This window comes from Xyrauchen texanus, chromosome 7, assembly GCF_025860055.1.
Source record: "Xyrauchen texanus isolate HMW12.3.18 chromosome 7, RBS_HiC_50CHRs, whole genome shotgun sequence".
Lineage (NCBI taxonomy): Eukaryota > Metazoa > Chordata > Actinopteri > Cypriniformes > Catostomidae > Xyrauchen > Xyrauchen texanus.
In genome coordinates, this window is record NC_068282.1 from 23,347,192 (window position 1) to 23,370,996 (window position 23,805).

The window sequence follows — 23,805 nt, forward strand, 5'->3', positions numbered from 1 at the left end:
CAGGACCTCTGTCTTCCATACAGTTCCACTTTCAAACTAATCACAGAACATTCTCCCAAAAGGTTTGAGGATCATCAAGGTGTGTTTTGGCAGAATTCAGTCAAGCCTTAATGTTCTTCTGGGTTAGCAGTGTTTTTTGCCTCTCCACTCTTCCATAGATGGCATTTTTGACCAGTGTCTTTCTGATAGTGGAGTCATGAACAGTGACCTTTTTTTTATTCAGGCCTGCAGTTCCTTTGATGTAGTCCTATGATTTTTTGTGACTTCCAAGATTAGTTGTCACAGTGCTCTTGGAGGAACTGTGGAAGGTCGGCCACTTCTGCAAAGGTTCACTACTGTTCCAAGTTTTCTCCATTTGGATATAATGGCTCTCACTGTGGTTCTTTGGAGTCCCAGAGCCTTTGAAATAGCTTTGTAACCCTTCCCTGATATATTTCAGTCACCTTTTTCCTCATAATTTCTGAAGATTCTTTCAAACCTAGGCATAGTGTGCTACTGGATGAGACCTTTTAATCAACTTCAGCTGCTCAATTAGTTCTATTTAGTTGTTGATTTGATTGAACAGGGCTGGCAATAATCAGGCCTGGGTATGTCTAGTCCAGCTGAACCCCTATATGATGTTTAGTAACTATGGGGGCATTATGAGTTGCTATTGGATAACTTTTTGCTTAAATAACATTAGCATTTAAAAACTGTGTTTTGGGAAGCTTGGGTGGCGCCATGCGAGGATCGGACTTGTGATGCTCACACTATTAATGCCATAAACCGTTTGAGATTCAATACACCCTGTTCCATAACCGTTTTATGAAGACAATATGTCAAAGAATTCAAAATCCTCATGCTCTGGAGACCCTGAGCAACAGGCCTTGGGCCAGGGACTCAATTTATACGGTGCGTTGAAAGAGATTCAGCGTCAACTGTCGAACATGTCAGTAATGCTGACGAAGGTCGTTGCTGACTCTGAGGATCTTGCTGTAATGCATCGATCGATCACTGCCATGGAGACTAAATTCACAGTGTACTTGTGATTTTGAGATGGTTACAAGAGTGTCAGATGTTGAGAAACGGATAGATTATCTGGAGTCATCAGAGAGGGAATTAGCTGCTAATCTGCTAGCAACCAAGGCAGACTTGGGACGCATTTGGGTAAAGCTGGATGACCTTGAAAATTGTAACCAGCGAAACAACATCTAAATTGTTGGAATTCCTGAGCGTGCAGAAGGTCAGAATATGGTGGAATTTCTGGATGGGCTCTTTACAAGTATCCTCGAAATAACAGACTATAAGCTGGAAATCGAGCGAGCTCACAGGGTTCCGGCTTGGCGATCCGCTGAGGGAGACAGGCCCCGATCAATTCTGGACAAATTTCTGAGATCATCCGATGAAGATCTTGTTGTATGAAACAGAGTAAAGATAAATTAGGAAGAGTCATTATTGTTTATGCTAGGTCAAAGGTTGATTTTGGCTAATATTTACACACCTAACGCTGAGGATCAGGACTTTTTTTATAGATCTTGAAGGGATGTTGCAAGTTGCTGGCACCCCTTATGATATAATATTGGGAGGAGACTTAAATCTATTGATGGACTCAGTCCTTGATCATAGTGAAGCAAATGTGTGTAAGCCCCCTAGAGCAACATTGACACTTCACAGGATGTCTAAATTTCTTGGTCTAACAGATATTTGGAGACTTTTGAACCCATCTGGTAGGGACTATATATTGTTTTCATCAGTCCATAAGATTTATTCTAGAATAGATTTTTTTATATATATATCTAATTCCCTCATTTCATCTGTTGTTGACTGCTCAACTGGAAACATTCAGTTCTCTTGGTTCTCTTGGTCCGGACCAAAAAAGATACATTTAGTCCTGGTTCACTTGGCATTCACACTGGAATTCTTTACACCGAACCTAAGGATACAAAACAAAAAGCATCAGGAAAAAGTCACAACCTGATTGGACAGCTTTTATGACGTATATTTTGCGACAGCACTTGCCGAACATCCCAAAAAATGCTGGCTGCTGGGCGAAATGCGCTCGTTGGATTTATGTATGTATTAGGGCTGTCGATTTAAAAAAATGTACGCAATTAATCGCACCATAATAAGGAAGATTCCCGAGAAATGCAAGCTTGTAATACCACCTGTTTACTCCAGAGGGCAGTAAGTGAAATTTTAGCTGTATGAGCAACGCACAGTTTAAACGGTGAAGAAAACGCTTAAGTAGGCAGAACAACGCAAACATACGTTACATTCTTGCGTTCAAAACACTTGAAGGAGTGCAAATGCGAACTAAGGGATCTCAAGATGTGTTTAAAGATTGAGTATTAAACTATATTTAACTTGAAACAGTGAACTAAAAATGTTGTTTATGATGCGACGCACCCGAGACGCTACACAAGCATGTCTGACGCAGATGTAAATTGACGGGCTCTTAAACAAGCCCTCATAATAAATCTCCAACTGATTGACAAATTCACTTGTGAAATGGATTGCTGTGAACTGTATGCCAATGATTGACTTATGATCAATTATATGGTAGTAAACAATACATTGTATTCTAAAGCTACATTTTGTATTGTCTTATCAACGATGAACTCTTCTGCCACAAGAATGTAATGTGTGTGTGTGTGTGTGTGTGTGTGTGTGTGTATATATATATATATATATATATATATATATATATATATATATATATATATATATATAGTATCTCACAAAAGTGAGTACACCCCTCACATTTTTGTAAATATTTGATTATATCTTTTCATGTGACAACACTGAAGAATTGACACTTTGCTAAAATGTAAAGTAGTGACTGTACAGCTTGTATAACAGTGCAAATTTGCTGTCCCCTCAAAATAACTCAACACACAGCCATTAATGTCTAAACCGCTGGCAACAAAAGTGAGGACACCCCTAAGTGAAAATGTCCAAATTGGGCCCAAAGTGTCAATATTTTTTGTGGCCTTCATTATTTTCCAGCACTGCTGTAACTCTCTTGGGCATGGAGTTCACCAGAGCTTCACAGGTTGCCACTGGAGTCCTCTTCCACTCCTCCATGACGACATCACAGAGCTGGTGGATGTTAGAGACCTTGTGCTCCTCCACTTGAGGATGCCCCACAGATGCTCAATAGGGGTTTAGGTCTGGAGACATGCTTGGCTGTCCATCACCTTCACCCTCAGCTTCTTTAGCAAGGCAGTGGTCATCTTGGAGGTGTGTTTGGGGTCGTTATCATGCTGGAATTCTGCCCTGCTGCCCAGTCTCCAAAGGGAGGGGATCATGCTCTGCTTCAGTATGTCACAGTACATGTTGGCATTCATGGTTCCCTCAATGAACTGTAGCTCCCCAGTGCCGGCAGCACTCATGCAGCCCCAGACCATGACACTCCCACCACCATGCATGACTGTAGGCAAGACACACTTGTCTTTGTACTCCTCACCTGGTTGCCGCCACACACGCTTGACACCATCTGAACCAAATAAGTTTATCTTGGTCTCATCAGACCACAGAACATGGTTCCAGTAATCCATGTCCTTACTCTGCTTGTCTTCAGCAAACTGTTTGCGGGCTTTCTTGTGCATCATCTTTAGAAGAGGCTTCCTTCTGGGACAACAGCCATGCAGACCAATTTGATGCAGTGTGTGGCATATGGTCTGAGCACTGACAGGCTGATCCCCCACCACATCAACTTCTGCAGCAATGCTGGCAGCACTCGTATGTCTATTTCCCAAAAACAACCTCTGGATATGACGCTGAGCATGTGCATTCAACTTCTTTGGTCGACCATAGCGAGGCCTGTTCTGCTTGGTACCTGTTTGTTAAACCGCTTGAATGGTTTTGGCCACTGTGCTACAGCTCAGTGTCAGGGACTTGGCAATCTTCTTATAGCCTAGGCCATCTTTATGTAGAGCAACAATACTTTTTTTTTCAGATCCTCAGAGTTCTTTGCCATGAGGTGCCATGTTGAACTTCCAGTGACCAGTTTGAGGGAGTGTGAGAGCGATGACACCAAATTTAACACACCTGCTCCCCATACACACCTGAGACCTTGTAACACTAACGAGTCACATGACACCGGGGAGGGAAAATGGCTAATTGGGCCCAATTTGGACATTTTCACTTAGGGGTGTACTCACTTTTGTTGCCAGCGGTTTAGACATTAATGGCTGTGTGTCGAGTTATTTTGATGGGACAGCATATTTACACCATTATACAAGCTGTACACTCACTACTTTACATTGCAGCAAAGTGTCATTTCTTCAGTGTTGTCACATGAAAATATATAATCAGATATTTACAAAAATGTGAGGGTTGTACTCACTTTTGTGAGATACTGTATGTATATATATAGATATATCTGTCTATATATCTATATCTATGGTGGTATTTTTACCAGCTGAAAACAAACGAAGAGCTAATAAAATGTGTAAAGGTTTTAAAACAGTGCCAGGAATTCCTCTGTTGCACACACAAACAAAGATATGCTGCAAGGACGAAGACAGGGGTTCCGACGCCTGTACCGAACTGTAATGGGCAACATAGCTCCTATGATGAGAAGAAACAGGTATGCTTGAGGTCAGTATTAGGCAAATTACTTATTTTTTTGGTCCGTTTAGACATCTTTGGTCCATGTTTCATTCATATATCAATCGAACCGCACCAGAGTTCGTTTGGAAGTGGATCGAGACTACTATTCAGTGGGTCTCGGCCCACTTGTTTGGTGCGCACCAAGGTTCGGATGGTGTTCACACTTGTTCAAATGAACCATGCTAACGGAGCAATCGTACCAGTTTGTTTTAATCGAACCAAATCTGCTAAGTGTGAACACATCCTTAGTCTTAGATCATGCCGTGGTGAGTTAGAGGTCTTGCCACATACAGAATTTTTTTGTTGGCGCTTTAATGTATCCCTTTTGCAAATTTCTGAATTCCAACAAAGATTAAGGCTAAAATCAATGTTTATATGGAGACCAACTGGTGCCCAGTATCCTCTCTGGGTGTGGCTTGGGAGGCACTTAAGGTGGCTCTTAGGGGTTGGATCATACAGTATGCCTCTTTCATTAAAAAATCCAAAGCATGAGAACTCTTGGAGTTGGAAGGGAATATTAAAAGTGCCTAGAGGCAGAGCTGAAGCGCTGAATGTCGTCTGATGGCCTCAGGGAATTGACCCGATTGATTTACAGATATAACACTATTTTGTCACGGAAGGTGGAGTTTTGGCTATTCAGGGCAAGATAGTCATACTTGGTGTCGGTGGACAAAGCAGGGAAGCTTTTGTCTAGATATATAAAGCAGAGAGATTCTTTTTCTACCATTCCCTCAGTCTACTGGTGGGGAAATCTTTACCTCGGCCATTAATATTAATAATGCTTTTAAAGAATTCTATCTTGATCTCTATAGTTACACGTCTTCGTCTACTGATGACGATATTAGAAACTTTGTGGTTCCGTTAGGACTCCCTAAACCAGACATGGACAATTTATGGCCCGCGGGCTGGGTCAGGCCCTCCAGATGGTTTAATTTGGCCCGCGGCTCATTTATCGTAAAAGCATTTTTTTTCTCTCCATTGGATATTTCAGTTAACATGTATTGGGACCTAACGCGTCTCCACAAGCGTTTACCATGCTCAGGTATGCCAGATAAGAGTTGCAACACCCCCAGTCTGAGATTTATACTTGCGCAAATAGGAAATATTCTGCCTAATGTTATACAAATTTTGCGATCTGTAGTGCAATATTCTGCTCAAGGAAAAGTGTTATATGGCTACTCTGTGTCCATTCTTGAGGCTGCTTGTGATGTTTGGTGCTACTAATTTTGTAGATAAACCTTCTCAGTGATTAAATTAAATATAAAAGTAGATCTCGGCATCATTGACATACGGAGGGGTAATCATTGACATGCGAGCAAAAGCAAGCCAGAGATGAATATGTATATGTATTTTTTATTTGTGCAAATAAGAAATGTTGAAGTCCCTTCGCGCCTGTATGCAATTCTAACTCTTGCAGTAATCATTTATCCGCTCCGATACTGACGTTTTTAGATGGATCGGGTATCGGTCCGACAAGCCCAATCCAAATCTGATACTGATACTGTGCGTATGCACGTACAGCGCCAGTGTGTTATTGAATGCCACTGCTCTGTTTACACACTCGCAGCTATTTTTTGCCTTCACACTTTGCGCAACATTTGAGTACTACGCACAAGCAACATCTCGGATGTAGATGGTCAATAGTTCGGTTCACTTATAATATGCATTTAGAAAGGCGTGGGAGGTGCATTTTACCAGAATTTGAATAAGCAAATTAAATTACTGTGAACTTGCTTACAAACAGACACATACAGGACTTCCTGGAGAGTTCATAATGTCAAAATAAAAGCCAGAGGGTTTTAAAGTTAAAGGTGCACGATTGAAATGTATTACTGTTCCTTTGTCAATAATAATAATGTATTATTATTTGTTTACAAATTATAACGATATTTAAGTTTAATAGGTTCCAAAAAATAACTGTGAAAAGTAAACTGATATCTTACAACGGGCAGCGCGAATGACACTACTCGAACATTGATTAAATGTTGATTCTATGTATATACAGTACTGTTAAAAAGTCTAGTCATTTATCTTAAGATAGTTATGTATATCTTCAGCTTCAGTGTGTCAATAGGAAATATACATTTTAGACTCCCAAACACTACTTTTGTAAATGGATTAGAATAGAAGCCAGAATCAATTAAAAAAAAATATTTAAAAAAAATCCTGTTTTGTGTTTACTCAGATTGCCTTTGTTTTATGTTAGATTTTGTTTGAATTTTTGAAACAATTTAGTATGAGAGATACACAAAAACAAAATAAATCAGGATGGGGGCAAATACTTTTTCCACATCTCTGAAATATGCAAACACTATAAGGGACTGTTCAGACTGAATGCATTCTTATGCTGAATAAAAGGTCGACATAGCGCAGCAAATAAAACAGAACAAAGGGTTAAAGTTCGTTTTAACATGACAAGGCATCTAAAATAAAAATGTGGCACTCCTGTGCGAGATGCTGGATAAAACAGCAAGACCCAGGGCAATGGTCAAAGATGTCTTCTTGCGCATGTCTACATCGAAAAACAATTGAAATACACATCAGACAGATGCAGAAACTTGTTCGGTGTAAAAAGCCACTAAGCCAATTGTAGGTTGATTTCCCCGAAGTGTAAACTCTGTTTGAGCATCTGACATTACTGACCTAAAAACATTGGCTCAGGGAACCAATGGTGGAGCAAAAATTACACTTAGATTTTAAAGGTAAATTGTGATTTTCTTTTTTCAGATATGTTTTTCTAGAAGAACTGGTTCTGCCCCATACTTAGGCCATTAGTTGAGCCAGAGTTTAATTGAATCAAACGGAGTACCACAGTCAACTTGTGAATTTCTGGCATATAGTTTACTCATTAAACTAGTATAAGAGAAACACGGGTAATTATTAAGAGTCCGTATCCTCTGTCAGTTCTCTTAGCTCACATTTATCCTCTTTATATGATTCAAAATCCTTTTTTTTTGGTTTGTTTTGGGTGTAAAAAGATCCAAGCAATCTTGCATAAGTACATTCTGAAATGGATATAATCAGACATATGCACTCTGGGAATTCATAGGCATGCAATCTTCAGCCATCATATGAGTCTCTGGACTCATTTCTAATGTCAAATTGAATCCTTTAAAACCGCGGCTGTAGGCTCTGTTAGAATAACCCCTGGCTCAGGTGGGATCACTCTTCCCTGGTTGACCCCTGTAATAAGTCCTGCTTCATGTTAGTGGTCCCTCTTGACTATCTCTCCTACATTGTCTCTTTCAGTTCTTCCAACTATTCCTTTTCATCCCTCCTTTGCTGGCTCCTGTTAAGTAAATAAACTCTTGAACTGATGGCCGTAGAGTGCTATCACTATATTTCTCAAGTGTTTGGAAAGGATCAGCTTGTCTGTTTCAGTCTGGGCTGAGGCCGTCACACAGCTGGGGCCTGTTCAACTGAAGCAAACCCTACAGCTGCCTGCCTAAAGTGCTCAAACAATTCATATAGATCCATGCTGCATGACTTGAGAACGTTTTACACTTAACTGTTGATTAATGGTTTGACAAGTAGTGCTTTAGATGATATGTAAGGGATAATGTACAGTCAGTTGGTCATAATAGCAAAAACGTTTTTATTTTTTATTATATATATGTGATGGCTCCTCAGCTCCCGTGTCCTTATGGGATGAGCTGAACAGTGATGTCAGATGGCCTACTTATTCGGCAGACTGTATTTTTGCATATTGTGTAGTAGGGCTGGACGATATGATGATATTTATCGTGGCAATGATATAAAGTGTCCATCGAAATAGATTTTGCTATATTGTGTATATCACAATATGTAAATATCCATTTGTCGTGTGCGTATCCATCAGTGCGAATTGAAGAAACATGAAGAGGTTTTTTTCTAAATTTTGTTATTTCACTGAAATTCAGCAAATTCAATAACATTTCAATTACATCTTCCTTTTGGTGATTCATAAGCGCTAAATATGCATCTCATCTGACAAGCGCTTGTGATTCATGTGAGTGTTGCGCACGCCATCTCTGGAGCACGCAAGTGTGTGCAAGTCCAGCAGGCTTCACGATATTTTTGCTCCTGAGACATGAGAGTGCAGAGTGTGATATCGCGGCACAGACCACAAAACATACATGACCAATTTTTATTCTACTGAGACATTTTTTTACCATAAAGCGCTATGGAGGAAGTCAATCATCTCAAACAGCTAGACAGCCCAACCTTCTAACCACCACTAATGAGAAAAACAGCCAAAATAAAAATACAAATAAAGGGTTTTTAAACTACACATCATCACATGTTCCATCATTCAAACTGAAATCCCAGAAGATCAGCAGTTACAGAAATACTCAATCCAGCCCATCTGGCTCCAACAATCAAGGCACGGTCAAAATCACTGAGATCAATTTTCCCTATTGTGATGGTTGATGGTTGAACATTAACTGAAGCTCCTGACCCTTATCTGGATGTTATTATGCACTGTACTTCTGTCACACGATTGACTGATTAGATAATCGCATGGATGATTGTTGGTGCCAGACTTGCTAATTTGAGTATTTCTGTAACTGCTGATCTCCTGGGATTTTCACACACAAAAATCTCTAGAATTTACTCCGAATGGTGCCAAAAACAAAAAACATCCAGTGAGTGGTAGTTCTGTGGACAGAAATACCTTGTTGATGAGATCAGAGAATGGCCAGACTGGTTTGACCTGACAAAGTCTACGGTAACTCAGATAACTGCTCTGTACAATTTTTGTGAAAAGAATATAATCTCAGAATTCTATTCTGCTATTGGTGCTGTTTTGGCGGCACGAGAGTAACCTACCCAATATTAGGCAGATGGTTATAATGTTGTGGCTGATCGGTGTACCTGCATGAAAGCAACTCCAAGTCATTCTGGCAATTTTGACTGGCCCTTGTTTATGTTAGCCAGTTAGATAACTTTAAGTTGGTGACAAGTTCAAATCATCAGAATTTTCCACAAAAATATTCGACATGTCATACATTACAGAAAGAAAAATATTATCAGGTTTGCAAGAATAACAAATGGAAGATATAGTGGCCTATTGGGCAAGTGGCAGTTCCTTCAGGTGGCCATCCTAATTGTTAAGCCCTGTGAAACTCGCACAGCCTGGGACAATGGTCAGTTATGCAGTTTAGTGGTCATTATACAAAAATATTTGGCTGCAGATCGCATTGATCCTTTAGAGTTAAATATTACAGAGAGCTGTGTAATAAAGAGAGGTTTATAACATCTTTATATTCTTGCTTTCTGACTTTCTGACTAGTGCTGGCAGACAACCTGAAGTCCAATCCAGGGATCAAGTGGCAGTACTTCAGCTCGGAAGAGGGCATTTTCACTGTGTTTCCTGCTCACAAGTTCCACTGCAAGAGCACATATGAGCACAGGATGAGGTACAAAGAGTACACACACACACACACATACTGATGTATCACAGTACTTAGGGCATTCTAGGCAATGAGACATTTTTTTGTCAACTTTCCTCTTATTAAAATATTGAAATAACACACTTTAATACACACCAACTGGGTAGATATTTGTGTCAGTACAGTTCATTTGAAATTGGCTATTTAGATACGAGACCAATCAAAAATATCTAAAGCTTTGTCGAAAGTTTCATTCTGCTTTTGACCTTGTCTTCAATATATGTTAAACATTAGTTTTTTTTGTCCATTTAAAGGAATAGTTTACCATTTAAGACGTGAAGATTTTCACTGATAATTACTTTTATTTTGGGTTTGTTGTTTCTCACCAAAATCGTTTGTATACTTTTAGAAGACTTGCTTTTTAGAATATGATGCCGGATTCACCTGGACTACTTTTATGATGATATTAAAACGGAAGACTGCGATATTCATTAAAACATCACCTTTTGCAATTCCCATAAGAAATGCATATGGGTTTGAATGACATGAGTAAATTATGACATAATTTACATATTTTGGTGAAATGTCCCTTTAACGGTAAAATATTTCAGCCAGAACCTTTGTACTCATTTGAAAATGATTCTGTTGTCATTTTCTCCTTGAATTTGTCAAATGTCATTTTTTTCTCTTTATGGTAACATTTCACCGCTTTAGGCTGGAGATCATTGGGAGGATTATTTATTCCATTACCAAGAGCTCAAAATCTGTATCTCTGGAAGTTGACCCTCTTTGTCTATCTGTCACGAGTACCTCTGGGTTTTCCGTCTTGTGTGGCAGGGCATATGTTACATTCTTGGGAGGCTTTTAGGTCTGTTTAACATAGTTACAATAGGCCTCATGCCCTTGAATGGAGTGCAGGGTCGCCCAACTAAAGCCTGCTGCAATCTACCACCCAGTGTTATGGGCACTATGTACCAGTGCTGAAAAATGGACTAATTTTTGCAGCAGTTCCTTCAGCTTCTCTCTTCCTGCTGCAGATTGCTCAAGAAACTCTAGTGCACACGGGTCTTCATATTTACAAGGGGTGAGGTAGAAAATAAATTCACCAATGCTTTGCGATTATTTTTCAAATAATCCTAGAACGATCCACAAAGATTCATAACTGAATTCTTTGCAGCTGCATTTATATAACAAAATGGTACACATACAGTGTGCAAAAAAGACAAAACATCTTAAACAGCTAACCAGCAATATGCCATAAACTTTCAATTAAAAGGGATTATGTATTTATACAGGAATCACAATTGCAGGACACAATGTGTAACACACAAAAGTTTATAATTTTTGTGCTCAACCAACACTGCAAAACATGTTGATTGACAACGACAAAGTTTAATGTTGCTTTGGTGTAGCACTTGGTTTTCACATAATGAAAGCCTCAGTGTTGTCTGATTCTAAGTGATTTTACCCCTTATTTCTGTTTTTTTAAGAACCTTTACACAGAATTTGGCCCATCTTAATTTGCCAAAAATGGTTGGTTGCTGAAAAATGTAAATGCATTAAAAATCACTTTTGAATCTGATCATGACTATCTGAATCAAAGTTCAGTCGAATCGTAAGGTGCCTAAAGAATCCCATTCACGATATTAAGGGAATATGGCTTTCATTGAAACCGCTTTAGTTGAATTCTAGTTAGTTTTCTCAAAATGCTTCCTAAAGGAACACAATAGAAAGCAGGATCTCTTACACAAACACTGTAATGAGGAGACTGGGAATAATGCCAGGACAGCACTTGATGCCTTGCCATTAGAGTACAGGAAAAGCCGTTCTGCAAGGTTCATACAGTATGTCTCGTAAATAAAGCTGTAAATCTTTGTGTGTTGGCAGGCCCGTTTATGTTTCAGCAGTAAGGCCGCAGTCCAAGCATATAGTCGTGATCTTAGACCATGGTGCCTCTGTCACTGAGACCCAGCTCCAGATCGCCCGTGATGCTGCACTTATTATCCTCAACTCCATCGATGAGCATGATAAGGTAAGGGAAGATTTCAGCTTCACTCTGGGTGACATTGTCGAGTTCTGTCTAGACAGAAACATAGAACATCTGCTTGCTTTGGTGATGACATTTGCTTACTTTCTCTCAGATCTCTGTGTTGACAATAGCAGACACGGTACGTTCTTGCTCTTTGGATCAGTGCTATAAAAGTTTCCTCTCACCTGCTACCAGTGAGACTAAGAGGAAGATGAGTACCTTCATCAGCAATATGAAAGTTTCTGACAGCCCTACACAACATGCACTGGGCTTCCAGAAAGCCTTTCAGCTGTTGAGGAACACAAGTAACGTCTTCAGACAGCTGACTAGTAAGAGATAAAGCTTATGTACATTGGGTTATTTATCAACAGCACATGTCATTTCTTGTAAAACCCACTGAAATAATAACAATATTAATTATAATAAAATACAGTTTACCCAGCCATATATGGTTAGCTGGTCTTCCAACCTTGCTGTTTTCTGTTTTTAGAGGGTTTTTGCATACCAACTAGCCAACCAGTTAAACACCAGATTGACCAGGTTCAGATTATTTTAAGACCATCTTGGCAAGGCTGGGAGACAAGCTAAACAAGCTTAAATGAGCTAAGACCAGCAGGGTTTAGCGTTTGAAAATTCAGATTTTGTAGTTTTCTATATCTTTACCTCTCACTCCAACTTAACTATGATTTATTTTGATACAATATTCTTGATTGCACATTAATTTATATAACATATATTTAGTTCAGTCATGATTACACTCTGAATAAATTTTTATTTAGTAATATGTATATGACAAGTTACTAGGTTTGGTCTTCACAGGCTAGATCTGATTACACTGCTGCTGCTTTAGAGCATGTACGAATACTTTCTACTGCTATACACACAGACATACTACATCAAGCATGTAAGACATGCTGCTGCTGCTGCACAACTGGACATTCTTACAATCCTTATGAAGCAGATTTAAACAATAGGGAGGAGGAGGGTTTAGTGAGAACTCTGTTAGGGTGCTGTATTGAAACCAACTTAACTGCAAACAACTGAGGTCATTTAAAACTAGACAAAAAAAGGAGCACACTAGTTGATTGGCTATCAGATTACACCATGTAGAGTTTTATGAATAAACTTAGTTATATTTGTTATGATTGATGCATGAATTCTATTATCTATACATCTTTCCCCTTAAAGACACCGACATGGTGATTATCTACCTGTCATCGGGCATCACCTCAAGAGACTCATCCGAGCAGGAAAAGAGAGCAACCTTGAGTGTTGTCAAAGAGGAAAACCGGCACCTCAACAACTCCGTCATGATCCTCACCTATGCTCTTATGAATGGTGAGCTGTCGCCAAGGTGTGGCGCGTTTAGTGCCTCTGTCTCGTAGCCTTCTTGAAAAATCATAGGTGAACATCTTTGTGCACATTTGAGCTTTTACAAACATGCACAGATGTTTCTACGGTTCTTCATCTTCATTCTCGTCTTTGTGTGTGTATGTTTGCCTGTCTGCCATATGAAACCTCTCTCCATTATTACTGTCCTCAGCTGCCTCTGTCTCTGCATGTATTAGCCTGTCATTAGCTTACATTAGTTTGACATCATGAAAATGTAAATGCTATTCATCTAAAAGGAAGAAAAGAAAAGTGACAATACACCAAATGCCACTGAGAAAGAGTGAGAAAGGTCCTTTTTTGTGCATTAGATAACTCAGAGATATGATTAGAGTTGGTTAACATGGCAGGGTAGAAGAAGGTTACGCTAGGCATTATGAAGCTCTGGAGTACACACAGATATGTACTGCTAGCCAAGGGAATCACTCATATTTCCCTGATATTTGAAGTCTGGTTAATTACAAGTTAGATTATACGCACTTGTTAAAAGCTTTCTCAGTTTCAAATAAATAGATTGAAGTAGTGAAATTCTCTCATCCAGTCCAATAACATTCAACAGAATTAACTTTTCACGACTGAACGCCTCCAATTTGGCCTTTTCCTCTGTCTAAAACCACCATTGTGAACAGAGCAAAACAAATTAAGTGTGATTTCATATCTGTGGTTATGTAGTTCATCTGAGATATCAAGGGCTTTCTTATCACTGAGCTGCACTCCGAATTCTGAACAAAACACGTTTTCTGTGATATCTGTAAAATTGGGATTGTAGGCAGATTGAGGTTGATGTTAGCTCTGCTCTAAAACCTACAGAACTACCTCATTGTGTATTGTCTCAACAGGCAGTTGCCTTCTAAGGCTAAACTAAAAGGAATCTAGGGCCACATCCAAACTAATACTTTTTCTTGAAAGCGCATTAATTTAGCTACATTTACCTTTAATTTTCACTGGAATGGTGCTTTCCTCTATTGGAAATGAAGACTTTCGAAAACGCTCTCTAATACCACATACTTCGGAAAATGATGTTGTTAGGAAATGGAAAACGATAACGCACAAGTGTGGAAATGGCCTCGGTAACTAATTTTGAATGCTCTATATAGACAGTATGTTCTGCTCACTTGAGTGGTTATCTGAGTAACCGTAGCCTTTCTGTCAGCGTTATCCAGTCTGGCCATTCTCCATTGACCTCTCTCATCAACAAGGCTTCAACAAGGCGTTTCTGTTTGCAGAAGTGCCGCTCACTGGATGTTTTTTGGCACCATTCTGAGACTGTTGTGTGTAAAATCCCAGGAGATCAGCAGTTACAGAAATACTCAAACCAGACCGTCTGGCACCAACAATCATGCCACGGTCGAAATCACTGAGATCACATTTTTTCCCCATTCTGATGGGGAACATTAACTGAAGCTCCTGACCCATATTTGTGAATATGTGCATTGCACTGCTGCCACATGTTTAGCTGATTACATTATCATATGAAGTAGGTGCAAGATGTTCCTCAAATTGGTCAGTAAGTGTTTTGTTTTTTTTGTCAACGTACCCCCTCTTGGTTGAATGTTTCACTAAACTTGTGACTTAGTGCAGTTCTCGGATTGATCCTCGAAGTATATATGATGACCAGTTGATAGCCCTGGCTCGCACTGGCCTGATAGTGGAAAAGTTGCTATTGACTGCTTGCAGCATTTTTTTTTTTTTCCTCAAAATTACCAAAATGGAAAAGCCATACATACTGGAGGATGGAAAAGCCTCTGTGCCAGGAGGACACCTATGATGCCTTTAAATTCAGTCTAGTTTGGCAGCTCACTAGGTTGTGTAACAGAGCTCATTTGTTTTGAGAGATAAACTTTCTTTTAATTATTCTTTCTTTGGTTTTGTCACAGCTTGTGTTAGGTTCTTATTTACAGTCTCTCCTCTTTCTGTTCCCCCATCTTTTTTAACATCATCCTCAGATGGAGTAACGGGACTCAAGGAGTTGGCCTTCTTGCGAGACCTGGCTGAGCAGAACTCTGTGAAATATGGCATTCCGGATCGTTCCCCACTCCCCGTCGTGAAGGGCAGTATGATGGTCCTGAACCAGCTCAGTAACCTGGAGACCACGGTGGGCCGCTTTTACATCAACCTGCCCAACCGAATGATCGACGTGGCCACCTTTAGCTTGCCTTACGCAGACCAGATGGGAGATGGTAAATTGAGATCCTGCTGTTGCCTTAAAGCTCACGTCTTGCACATAAACATTCAGTCTGGCACACTGTGGGCAGTCTACAGACCTCAGCAGAAGTGGCGCTTCACCAGACAGTTTCCATGGCACTATATAGTGTAAACTTAAACTATAAGCAAGCCAAAAAACAAGTGCAAAGTCTGTTCTTATGAGACTGCTAGAGAGGGCTACATTCGGCTAAGTAGTTTGATGAGGTTAATCAATGATTCTGTCTGTATATGCTGAAGACATCAAGATTAACCTTTGATAGCCTTTATATGCTGAGGGTTGTTTGAGTAGTATCAGTCGCACACAAATAAACAGAATTAAATCAAGTTTAAAGGGCAATAGAGTCATGACACACTGAATGTCACCACTGAGTAAATTGAACTAATAATCCTAGAACTGCAGAGTTATGCAGTTTAATTTCAGAGCATTCAGATATATAGAGTGGGATTTAAAAGAGTGTGACCACTAGTGCAAATGCTTCTATTTTGCTTTATTTTATTTTATTATAAGAAAATTCACAATGAAAACTTATATTTTCCTAAAAATATACAGAAGTTAAAAAAAAAAAAAATTTTACTATGGGGACACCTTTAAAGAAACTTCCTCTATTTTCTCTTGAAGGTTTCATTATGACCGTCAGTCGCCCATGCTACTTCGGAAACCTGTTGCTGGGTGTAGTTGGAGTGGATGTGAATCTGGCATACATACTGGAGGATGTCACATACTACCAGGACTCCCTGGCCTCATATACCTTCCTCATAGACAATAAAGGTATGGAGGAGCATGTGCAGTTTTTTTTCTGATCTGAGATCCAGGTGATTCTATGATAAGAGCCAAAATGTCTGATCGTGTAACAGTGGAATTGCTGCAAATCTGTTCCACTCACTTCAGCTTTACTTTCTAAATTCATCCTAAGTTGTGTGGTCTGATCTTCAATAATTGAAAAATGCTGTACTGAAAGCCATTACCCTTTTGCATTCCATTAGGGAGAATCAGCTATACCGTGTTGGATGGCTCAGAGCCAACATGGCTGACATCATGCCAGTTTCTTGAAGTAGGAAAAGCAGAACTCTTGATTTATGAAACCTTATAAGACAGTGGATTTGAAGTTAATAGCAAGTTGGGACTTTGGGTAGAGTTTTCCTTTAAAAAGGAGCAAATGTTTTTTATTTAATTTGTAATTAAAGCATTCTTGGACTTATTTTGAAGTGCCTTTATTAACTGTTTCCTCGTCCTGCTGTAACACGATCTTTGTAATACAATAAATAAAAGGGGTGTAACATTTGACATCATGGTTCAAATATGTGATGATGTGCATTGTGGACATTGGAAAATGTTCATTTTTTGGGTGTCTAATCAATCCAATACACATGATGTCCTATGCCTGTGTAATGCGAGATATACAAATGGAAATTATATAATTGCGTGCAAGGAGCTCTAAAATCAAATGAAATCATGTAAGATAATGCAATACAGGGAGAAGTATGCAAGTGTGATCTGTTCTGACTGTGCAAGAGAAAAATTAAGGTTTAATGATGGTGCCGTATTAATCTACTATATATAATGATAAATATTAGGTATAATAATGCTATGGGGGAATATAATCCTAATGTAAAATGTCATGTCTGATTTGATTTCATCAGTAAATTATTATTAATATTCAACCCTTTAAGATCTGAAGGTGTTTTTAAAGATTTCCTTTTTCAGTGGCGTATCCAAAAAGGCTTATAACTCGACAAAAAACAAATACAAAAAATGCCGCCCATCCATCTTCTAAAGCACTTTGTCCTATGTAGGGTAGTGCTGGAGCCTACCCCAGCTGTCTTGGGCCAAAGGCAGGGAAACACCCTGGACAGATGGCCATTCCTCCAAAAGCGTCTCCAAACAAATAAACATAATAATTGTGCATAAAGACACATGCAAACACAACAATGACTAAAGGTTTATTTAGCATGTAGAATTGGAATTAGAATTATTAGCTAAAATTTCCATTTGGTGTCACCATTGCCCTGTTCTGGGCTGATTTTTAGTCCAGTACATCTCTGATGGATCATTTAGCGCTTTTAAGAATTTATTTTAGTTATATTTTAAAGGAAAGGAACTGTGTGTTTTACATTTGTCTTTAAAGTTATAATAACAATAAAAATACTTTCAATAAACAATACTTTCAATAAAAAATTTTCTTGATTCAGGCTTTGTTTAAAGAATTGTGAACTGAACCATGAGTTCAGTATCATGAACCCAACCGAATCGTGAGATGAGTAAATCGTTACAACCTTAACAAATAATATCCATACTTCCAAGTAATTCCATGACTTTCCCCAACATGCTGAAGTCTCTCATAATTTACATAGTACAGTTAACCTGTTATTAATAGGTATTAAAACAATTCGATAAGTCCACCAGTAACCGGCTTTTCAGGGCTAAAATAGTGTGTTTTATAACATATGAAATAAAATTAGGGTGACGATCTGTTCCTGAGAAGATGGAGAGTATGTCCTAATAGCTGAGATAATGAAGTGCCACCTGCTGTCTCCAGCTGTTCAGATTCTTTTATTCTCTCTCTCTCTCTCTCTCTCTCTCTCTCTCTCTCTCTATATATGGTGTTTTCACACGAATTTTGCCCAAAACAATTATATTGACCCAGTCATGTGGTGATAAATAAAACATTTTATTATAACATTTTATATGTTTTGAATAACTGTGGCTTCTGTATGTTAATGTCACTCATTATTTAACTTCTTTCAGGATACACCCTCATGCATCCATCACTCACCCGTCCCTACCTGATGACTGAAGCTCCGCTCCACACAGACATCATTCACTATGAGAACATCCCAGGGTTTGCAGCTGTGCGTCAAAACATCCTCAGGTGAGGATTTATGGAAATTGTTCTATATTTAGATGATTTGTGGTAAAAGTAAACTTTTCAAATAGCTATTCATAGAGACATGGGTGTTTTGTAGTTGCTGCGTGTGGCTGTGGTGTGTTGCTAAAATGGTTGCTAAGCTCATGCTGTGTGTTTCTTGTTAGTCTACCTCTGGGGAGTCAGGTCATTGCTGTGCCTGTCAACTCCTCTCTGTCCTGGCACATGAACCGCCTGCGTGATCCCAGGCAAGATGCCTACAATGTCAGCTATGCCTGGAAACTGGTACGATATTTCTCCATAGTGACACAAACATTGGTTTAAAGCAGACGAAGGGAATGTGCAGAATCAGTGTTTATACTACTCTGTAAAATGTGTCTATTTTATTTATTTAAAATATTTATTTATTATATATTTTATTTATTCTTGTCTTTATTTTTTAGCTGATCTGGGAATTCTATGAAGATTTTTAATTTATAGTCTCATTATCTTACTTACATTGATTGGATTTGCAGGTCCAGGACACCTCCTTCATCCTCTGCATAGTGTATGTTCAACCAGAGATCCCAGTGAAACAGCTAAAAAATCTGAACACGGCCCCCAGCAGCAAGCTTCTGTACCACCGGCTGGATCTACTGGGACAGCCCAGCTCCTGCCTTCACTTTAAACAGCTCGCTACAGTTGGTAAGCTAGGACAAAACATCAATCTAATCATTTCGTTTGAATATTTTTATCTATAATTAAATCAAGTTTATTCTTATTGGTATTTCTCTCAGCAATTAGTATTCTCATTGCTTTTTGGATATTGTTTGAAGCTCCATGCGGCCGTTATACTGTATAAAAGCAGTAAGCCACTCAATTCTGTGCTTAACGGTGATTTCACTATAACGCATGGCTTCTCGTGGATTATTGCTTTAACATACAGTATTAACAGCTATGATGCAAAATAGCTGTTCACCATATCACTGCGTTGTATGGAGCCCCATAGAGGACAGGAGAGGAATTATTTCCTGAAATAGTTTTGCATGCCCTTGCAATAAGTTTTGCAATCCCTCAAAATAGTTTGCATTCCCTCGCAATCATTTTGCATTGCCTCTCAAAAGTTCACGTTACCTCGCAATAAATGTTGCATATTTTTTTTATCTTATAGCAGAAATTTCTTAATATAACTTTGATCCTTAATATTTTTTATTATGTATTGTGTATGTATTTTTATTATGGCTGTGCTATATTGTACATATCTATATGTGCTATAATGTACTTCAACATTAGTATCTAATACCATCACTGTTCTATCGTTCCACCACATTACTTTTTTGTAAGGGACCAGGGAATTATTCATAAGTGTTAGGGGCAGAACTGATTGCTCTTTGTTTTTGTCCTCAGAGAGTCCCACTGTGATGTTATCTGCTGGTAGTTTCTCCTCTCCATATGAGCACTTGAGTCAGCCAGAGACCAAGCGAATGGTGGAGCACTACACTGCTTACCTGAGTGACAACACCCGCCTCATAGCCAACCCAGGCCTGAAGGTACTGTACACACACATTGCCCATCTCAATGACGACACATTCCTCCCAGCCAAGCAGGGCCTTCAGTTGAATCAACACAACAATAAATGCCTCCACGGTCTTTCACAGTCAGTGGTCACATAGTTTGTTTTTCAGTCCAAATCACCTCAGCCCGTTGTAAATGTTCCTCTCTATAATTCTGTATCCTTCAGAATAGATTACCAGCTTTTATATTTCTCAATTTATAGACACGTTGAATGCTTTCACAAATTTGAATTGTTTAACAACACCGCTCCTTTTGGTCTTCCAGTCTTCTGTGAGGAACGAGGTGATGGCCACCAGTCACGTGACAGATGAATGGATGAGTCTTATGGAGATGAGCAGCCTGAATTGCTACATTGTGCGGCGTTACATAGCAACGCCCAATGGGGTGCTGCGGATTTACCCCGGTTCACTCATGGACAAAGCTTTCGACCCCACTAGGAGGCAATGGTAAGATTTGGCCATCAGGACAGAGGTCTCCAAACTCTTATTGGGATGCTGGTGAACAATCCCACAGTCTGTTGACTAAGCTTAGAAAACTGTTAGATTCCCAAGAAGGTACTTTGTGATAGTATGCATCTGTGAGCACCTAGAATGTCATTTTTAAGACATTACTATAAGGTTTTTGTATTTTAACAGGGCAAAATTAAAAAATTATAAGAAAAATCCCAAGCTTGGATCAGTTGGTAAATTGCTGTTTGAAATGTACTGTAATAACCACTGACTTTTTGCCTTTTTAGGTACGTTCATGCTGTCGCCAATCCTGGTCTCATCACTTTTACTGGACCCTACCTGGATGTTGGTGGGGCGGGCTATGTTGTCACAATTAGTCACACCATACATGCCTCTAGGTTAGTATTTTAAGTGTCAAATTTGACTTTGAAAGACCCTATGTGCTTTGTGTATAGCATTTAAAAATGACGGTTCAGGTAAAGGTGAACTAATGTTTTATGTTTCTCTGGCTGATGCAACAGTGATCTCTGACTTTATACGGACACCTATTGACATGGAAGGGGCATCATACAAAGGAAAACATTTTTTGTTACAGATGACATTGTAGAACTACCCTATTTACAGCTGTATTTATAACCTATAATTAAGTTATTCCACCTCAAAGACTCTGAAAAACAAAAAAAATGCTTGCTGCACCATTAATTACTGCTCAGTGAGTAAGTATATGCATAAGCTGTTTTTTTTATAAATGGCTACATCAAACAAACTAAAATAAAAAAACAAAACATTTAAATTTACTTTGAATAAGTTTGATTATTTCTTCACTATTTATTTCTTTATTTGTTTGCCTTAAACTTTTTATGGGTGAAGTTTAGCTAAAGAAAGTTTAGCGTACTTGTTATAGATGAAGAACATCTGCCTTATCAGTCAATAGGGTTTGTGCTTTGTAGTGAGTGTGTAGTCATGGGTTTAAAGATGTGATGTAACTCTTTGAAGCTGGCTGTGTTCCAGAATGTCTGGTGCAGATAAAACATGTTTTCCGTCCACGTTTCCCAGTCAGTATTCTCTTAAGAGAGAAGTGAGTAGGAAATGTGAATGCTGAGAGTGCGATAGGAATTGTATATCTAAAGATCCAATGTTCTGACTATCGTATTCTACATCTCCTCATGCTTCATAATGTTCATCAAAACGAATAAATCTGCCTTCTTTTCCAGCTCTCAGATGGCTTCAGGTTATACAGTAGCAGTTATGGGCATTGACTTCACGCTGCGCTACTTTTACAAAGTTTTGTTGGATCTTTTACCCATCTGCAACCAAGACAAGGGCAACAAAATTCGGTAAGGCTCTATGTTATCATTAATGATTGCTAAATCCAAAGAAAATTTTAAAGTGAAATAAAACATAATTGGAAAGACTTCAACTCAAATACATTTTCAAGACTCCAAAAATAGATAAATTAAAAGTAGAAATTTTAAACCTTTTCAAACAGGCTTCGTTAAACGTACAAAAATGGTTATTAATAGCTGCGTTTCCACTATCGGGACAAATGAGGGCATGATAGTGCGTGCCTGGGCCAGTTGCGTTCCCACTGTCACTTCCTGGGCTTCATCATGCCTCCATTGGTCAGATCAACGGCATCTGCTGAAACTAGGATGCGATTAAGTATATTATCACTGAACTTGTCAAGTTGTGTAGACAAGCATAAACCTCACTTATTTAGTTAGGTTTCTTTGAAAACAAGACAAACTGTCTTATGTCATTTTGCTTGCCAAGTAAATATCTTGTTTAACAATGTTTAGGTATTTTTACTAGAAAACAAGACAAAAATATTAATTAAGAAAATATTTTTTTGCAGTGTTCAGGTTCAGGGAGGAAGTGGGGGCACAGTACAAATCTGTTGATAGCCCTGGCTCACACTGGCCCCACTGCTTGTGGAAAAGCAGCAAATGGTATCACTAAAAATGAAAAATGTAACACTGTTAAACATATTTAAATGCATTAACTTTAGCTACCCTAAAAAACAAAGAAATTAAATACAAAAATACTGAAACTAGCAGTCAAAGAGAGGAAACTAACACAAACTAAATTAATTAGAATGACAAATTGAAAATACAATGGATACAAAAACTAAATAAATAAATGCACAACCATAATACCACCCTTCATACCCAAACCCAACCCCCCAATTTTCCTCAAGCCTTCAAGTGTTTGCCAAGATCCCAGCACCGGCTGTGATGTCCAAGGTAGTGCCTAAAGCTGTCGATGCCCCACAGAGGCTCTTTAAAGCTCTTTCAAATGAAACTAATCAGATTTGCTTCTGTTGGAAAAGAGGCATTCACTTAGTCTTCTCTGCGTGCCTCTAAGCCATCTATTTTAGAATAGAAAGAGATATAGTGAGAAAGATCTGAGGTGGAGATCAAGAAAACAGTGAGGGAGAAGCGGACATTGAGAAAGGAGAGATAAAGATTTTGAGAAGGGCATGTTAAAAGTGGTAATCATACTGAAGATACTAGTTTTTACATATCCCTTTGAAAATATGAATGGTGCTTGACCATGCAAAGGCCGCTGCTACGATGCTAGGGTGTTTGTGTGGTTGCTAGTAGGCTTGGGATCAATGCTTTTTTCATGCAACGATAATCATAAAATTTTGCCCAATGATTATCAATATATCAAGATATACATTTTCATTTATACTGTATATTGGGCTGCTCATTGCATAATAGTCTACAAACATATTTCTCAATACAACTTTGGAAAGTGTGAGCAAAAGGGGAGTCGCAGGTAATGATGGACCTAAGTAACAGGGGCCCTAACTGGAGGGGGGCCCATTGATTCATTCATTGATATTCCATTATATTATCATTTGTTATATATTAATAACATGCTATTGGTTGGAATAAAACATTGCAAGTTTTCCACCTGTAAAAATTGGGATTTCTCCTATAATCTGCCTTGTCTCCTTCCTTTTTAGCGAATCAAACTATCAACATCTGCTGCTACTCACGCATCTACTGTATAAACACAGTATTATGATCTAATGTATAAACACAGTATTATGATCTACTGTATGCATAATTTGCCTAAGCATAATTTATTTCCAGAGCTCCACGAGAACATATACAATTTTCCTCACATTAAGCCACCAAAAGAATATGTGAGGAATAAATCACCTGTCATTGCGCTCAGATGGCGTTGTCAGTTTAAATAGACAGTACTGATTTAGCATATGTTCTGAGTATCCATGTAAATAATTGTAAATGGAAAAATGCATGCATGTAAACAATAAACATGTAACAAATATATATGCAAAATAATAAATGCAGTTTCAAGATATTTATTGATGGAACATA

The 23,805-nt window shown here is 38.7% G+C and overlaps 1 protein-coding gene across 1 annotated transcript in view; it reads left to right on the forward strand.

Annotated features, from left to right (window-relative positions):
- The window catches only part of LOC127646710 (VWFA and cache domain-containing protein 1-like), a 124,359-nt gene that overhangs the window by 81,391 nt on the left and 19,163 nt on the right, over positions 1-23,805 (forward strand). Inside the window, exons 5-17 of the mRNA XM_052130531.1 lie at positions 9,866-9,992; positions 11,853-11,997; positions 12,107-12,323; positions 13,183-13,332; positions 15,330-15,563; positions 16,208-16,357; positions 18,335-18,458; positions 18,620-18,737; positions 18,968-19,136; positions 19,839-19,981; positions 20,271-20,452; positions 20,743-20,853; positions 21,670-21,792. Of these exons, the coding sequence (XP_051986491.1) occupies positions 9,866-9,992; positions 11,853-11,997; positions 12,107-12,323; positions 13,183-13,332; positions 15,330-15,563; positions 16,208-16,357; positions 18,335-18,458; positions 18,620-18,737; positions 18,968-19,136; positions 19,839-19,981; positions 20,271-20,452; positions 20,743-20,853; positions 21,670-21,792 (1,993 nt within the window). The remainder of the gene's footprint in view (positions 1-9,865; positions 9,993-11,852; positions 11,998-12,106; positions 12,324-13,182; positions 13,333-15,329; positions 15,564-16,207; positions 16,358-18,334; positions 18,459-18,619; positions 18,738-18,967; positions 19,137-19,838; positions 19,982-20,270; positions 20,453-20,742; positions 20,854-21,669; positions 21,793-23,805) is intronic.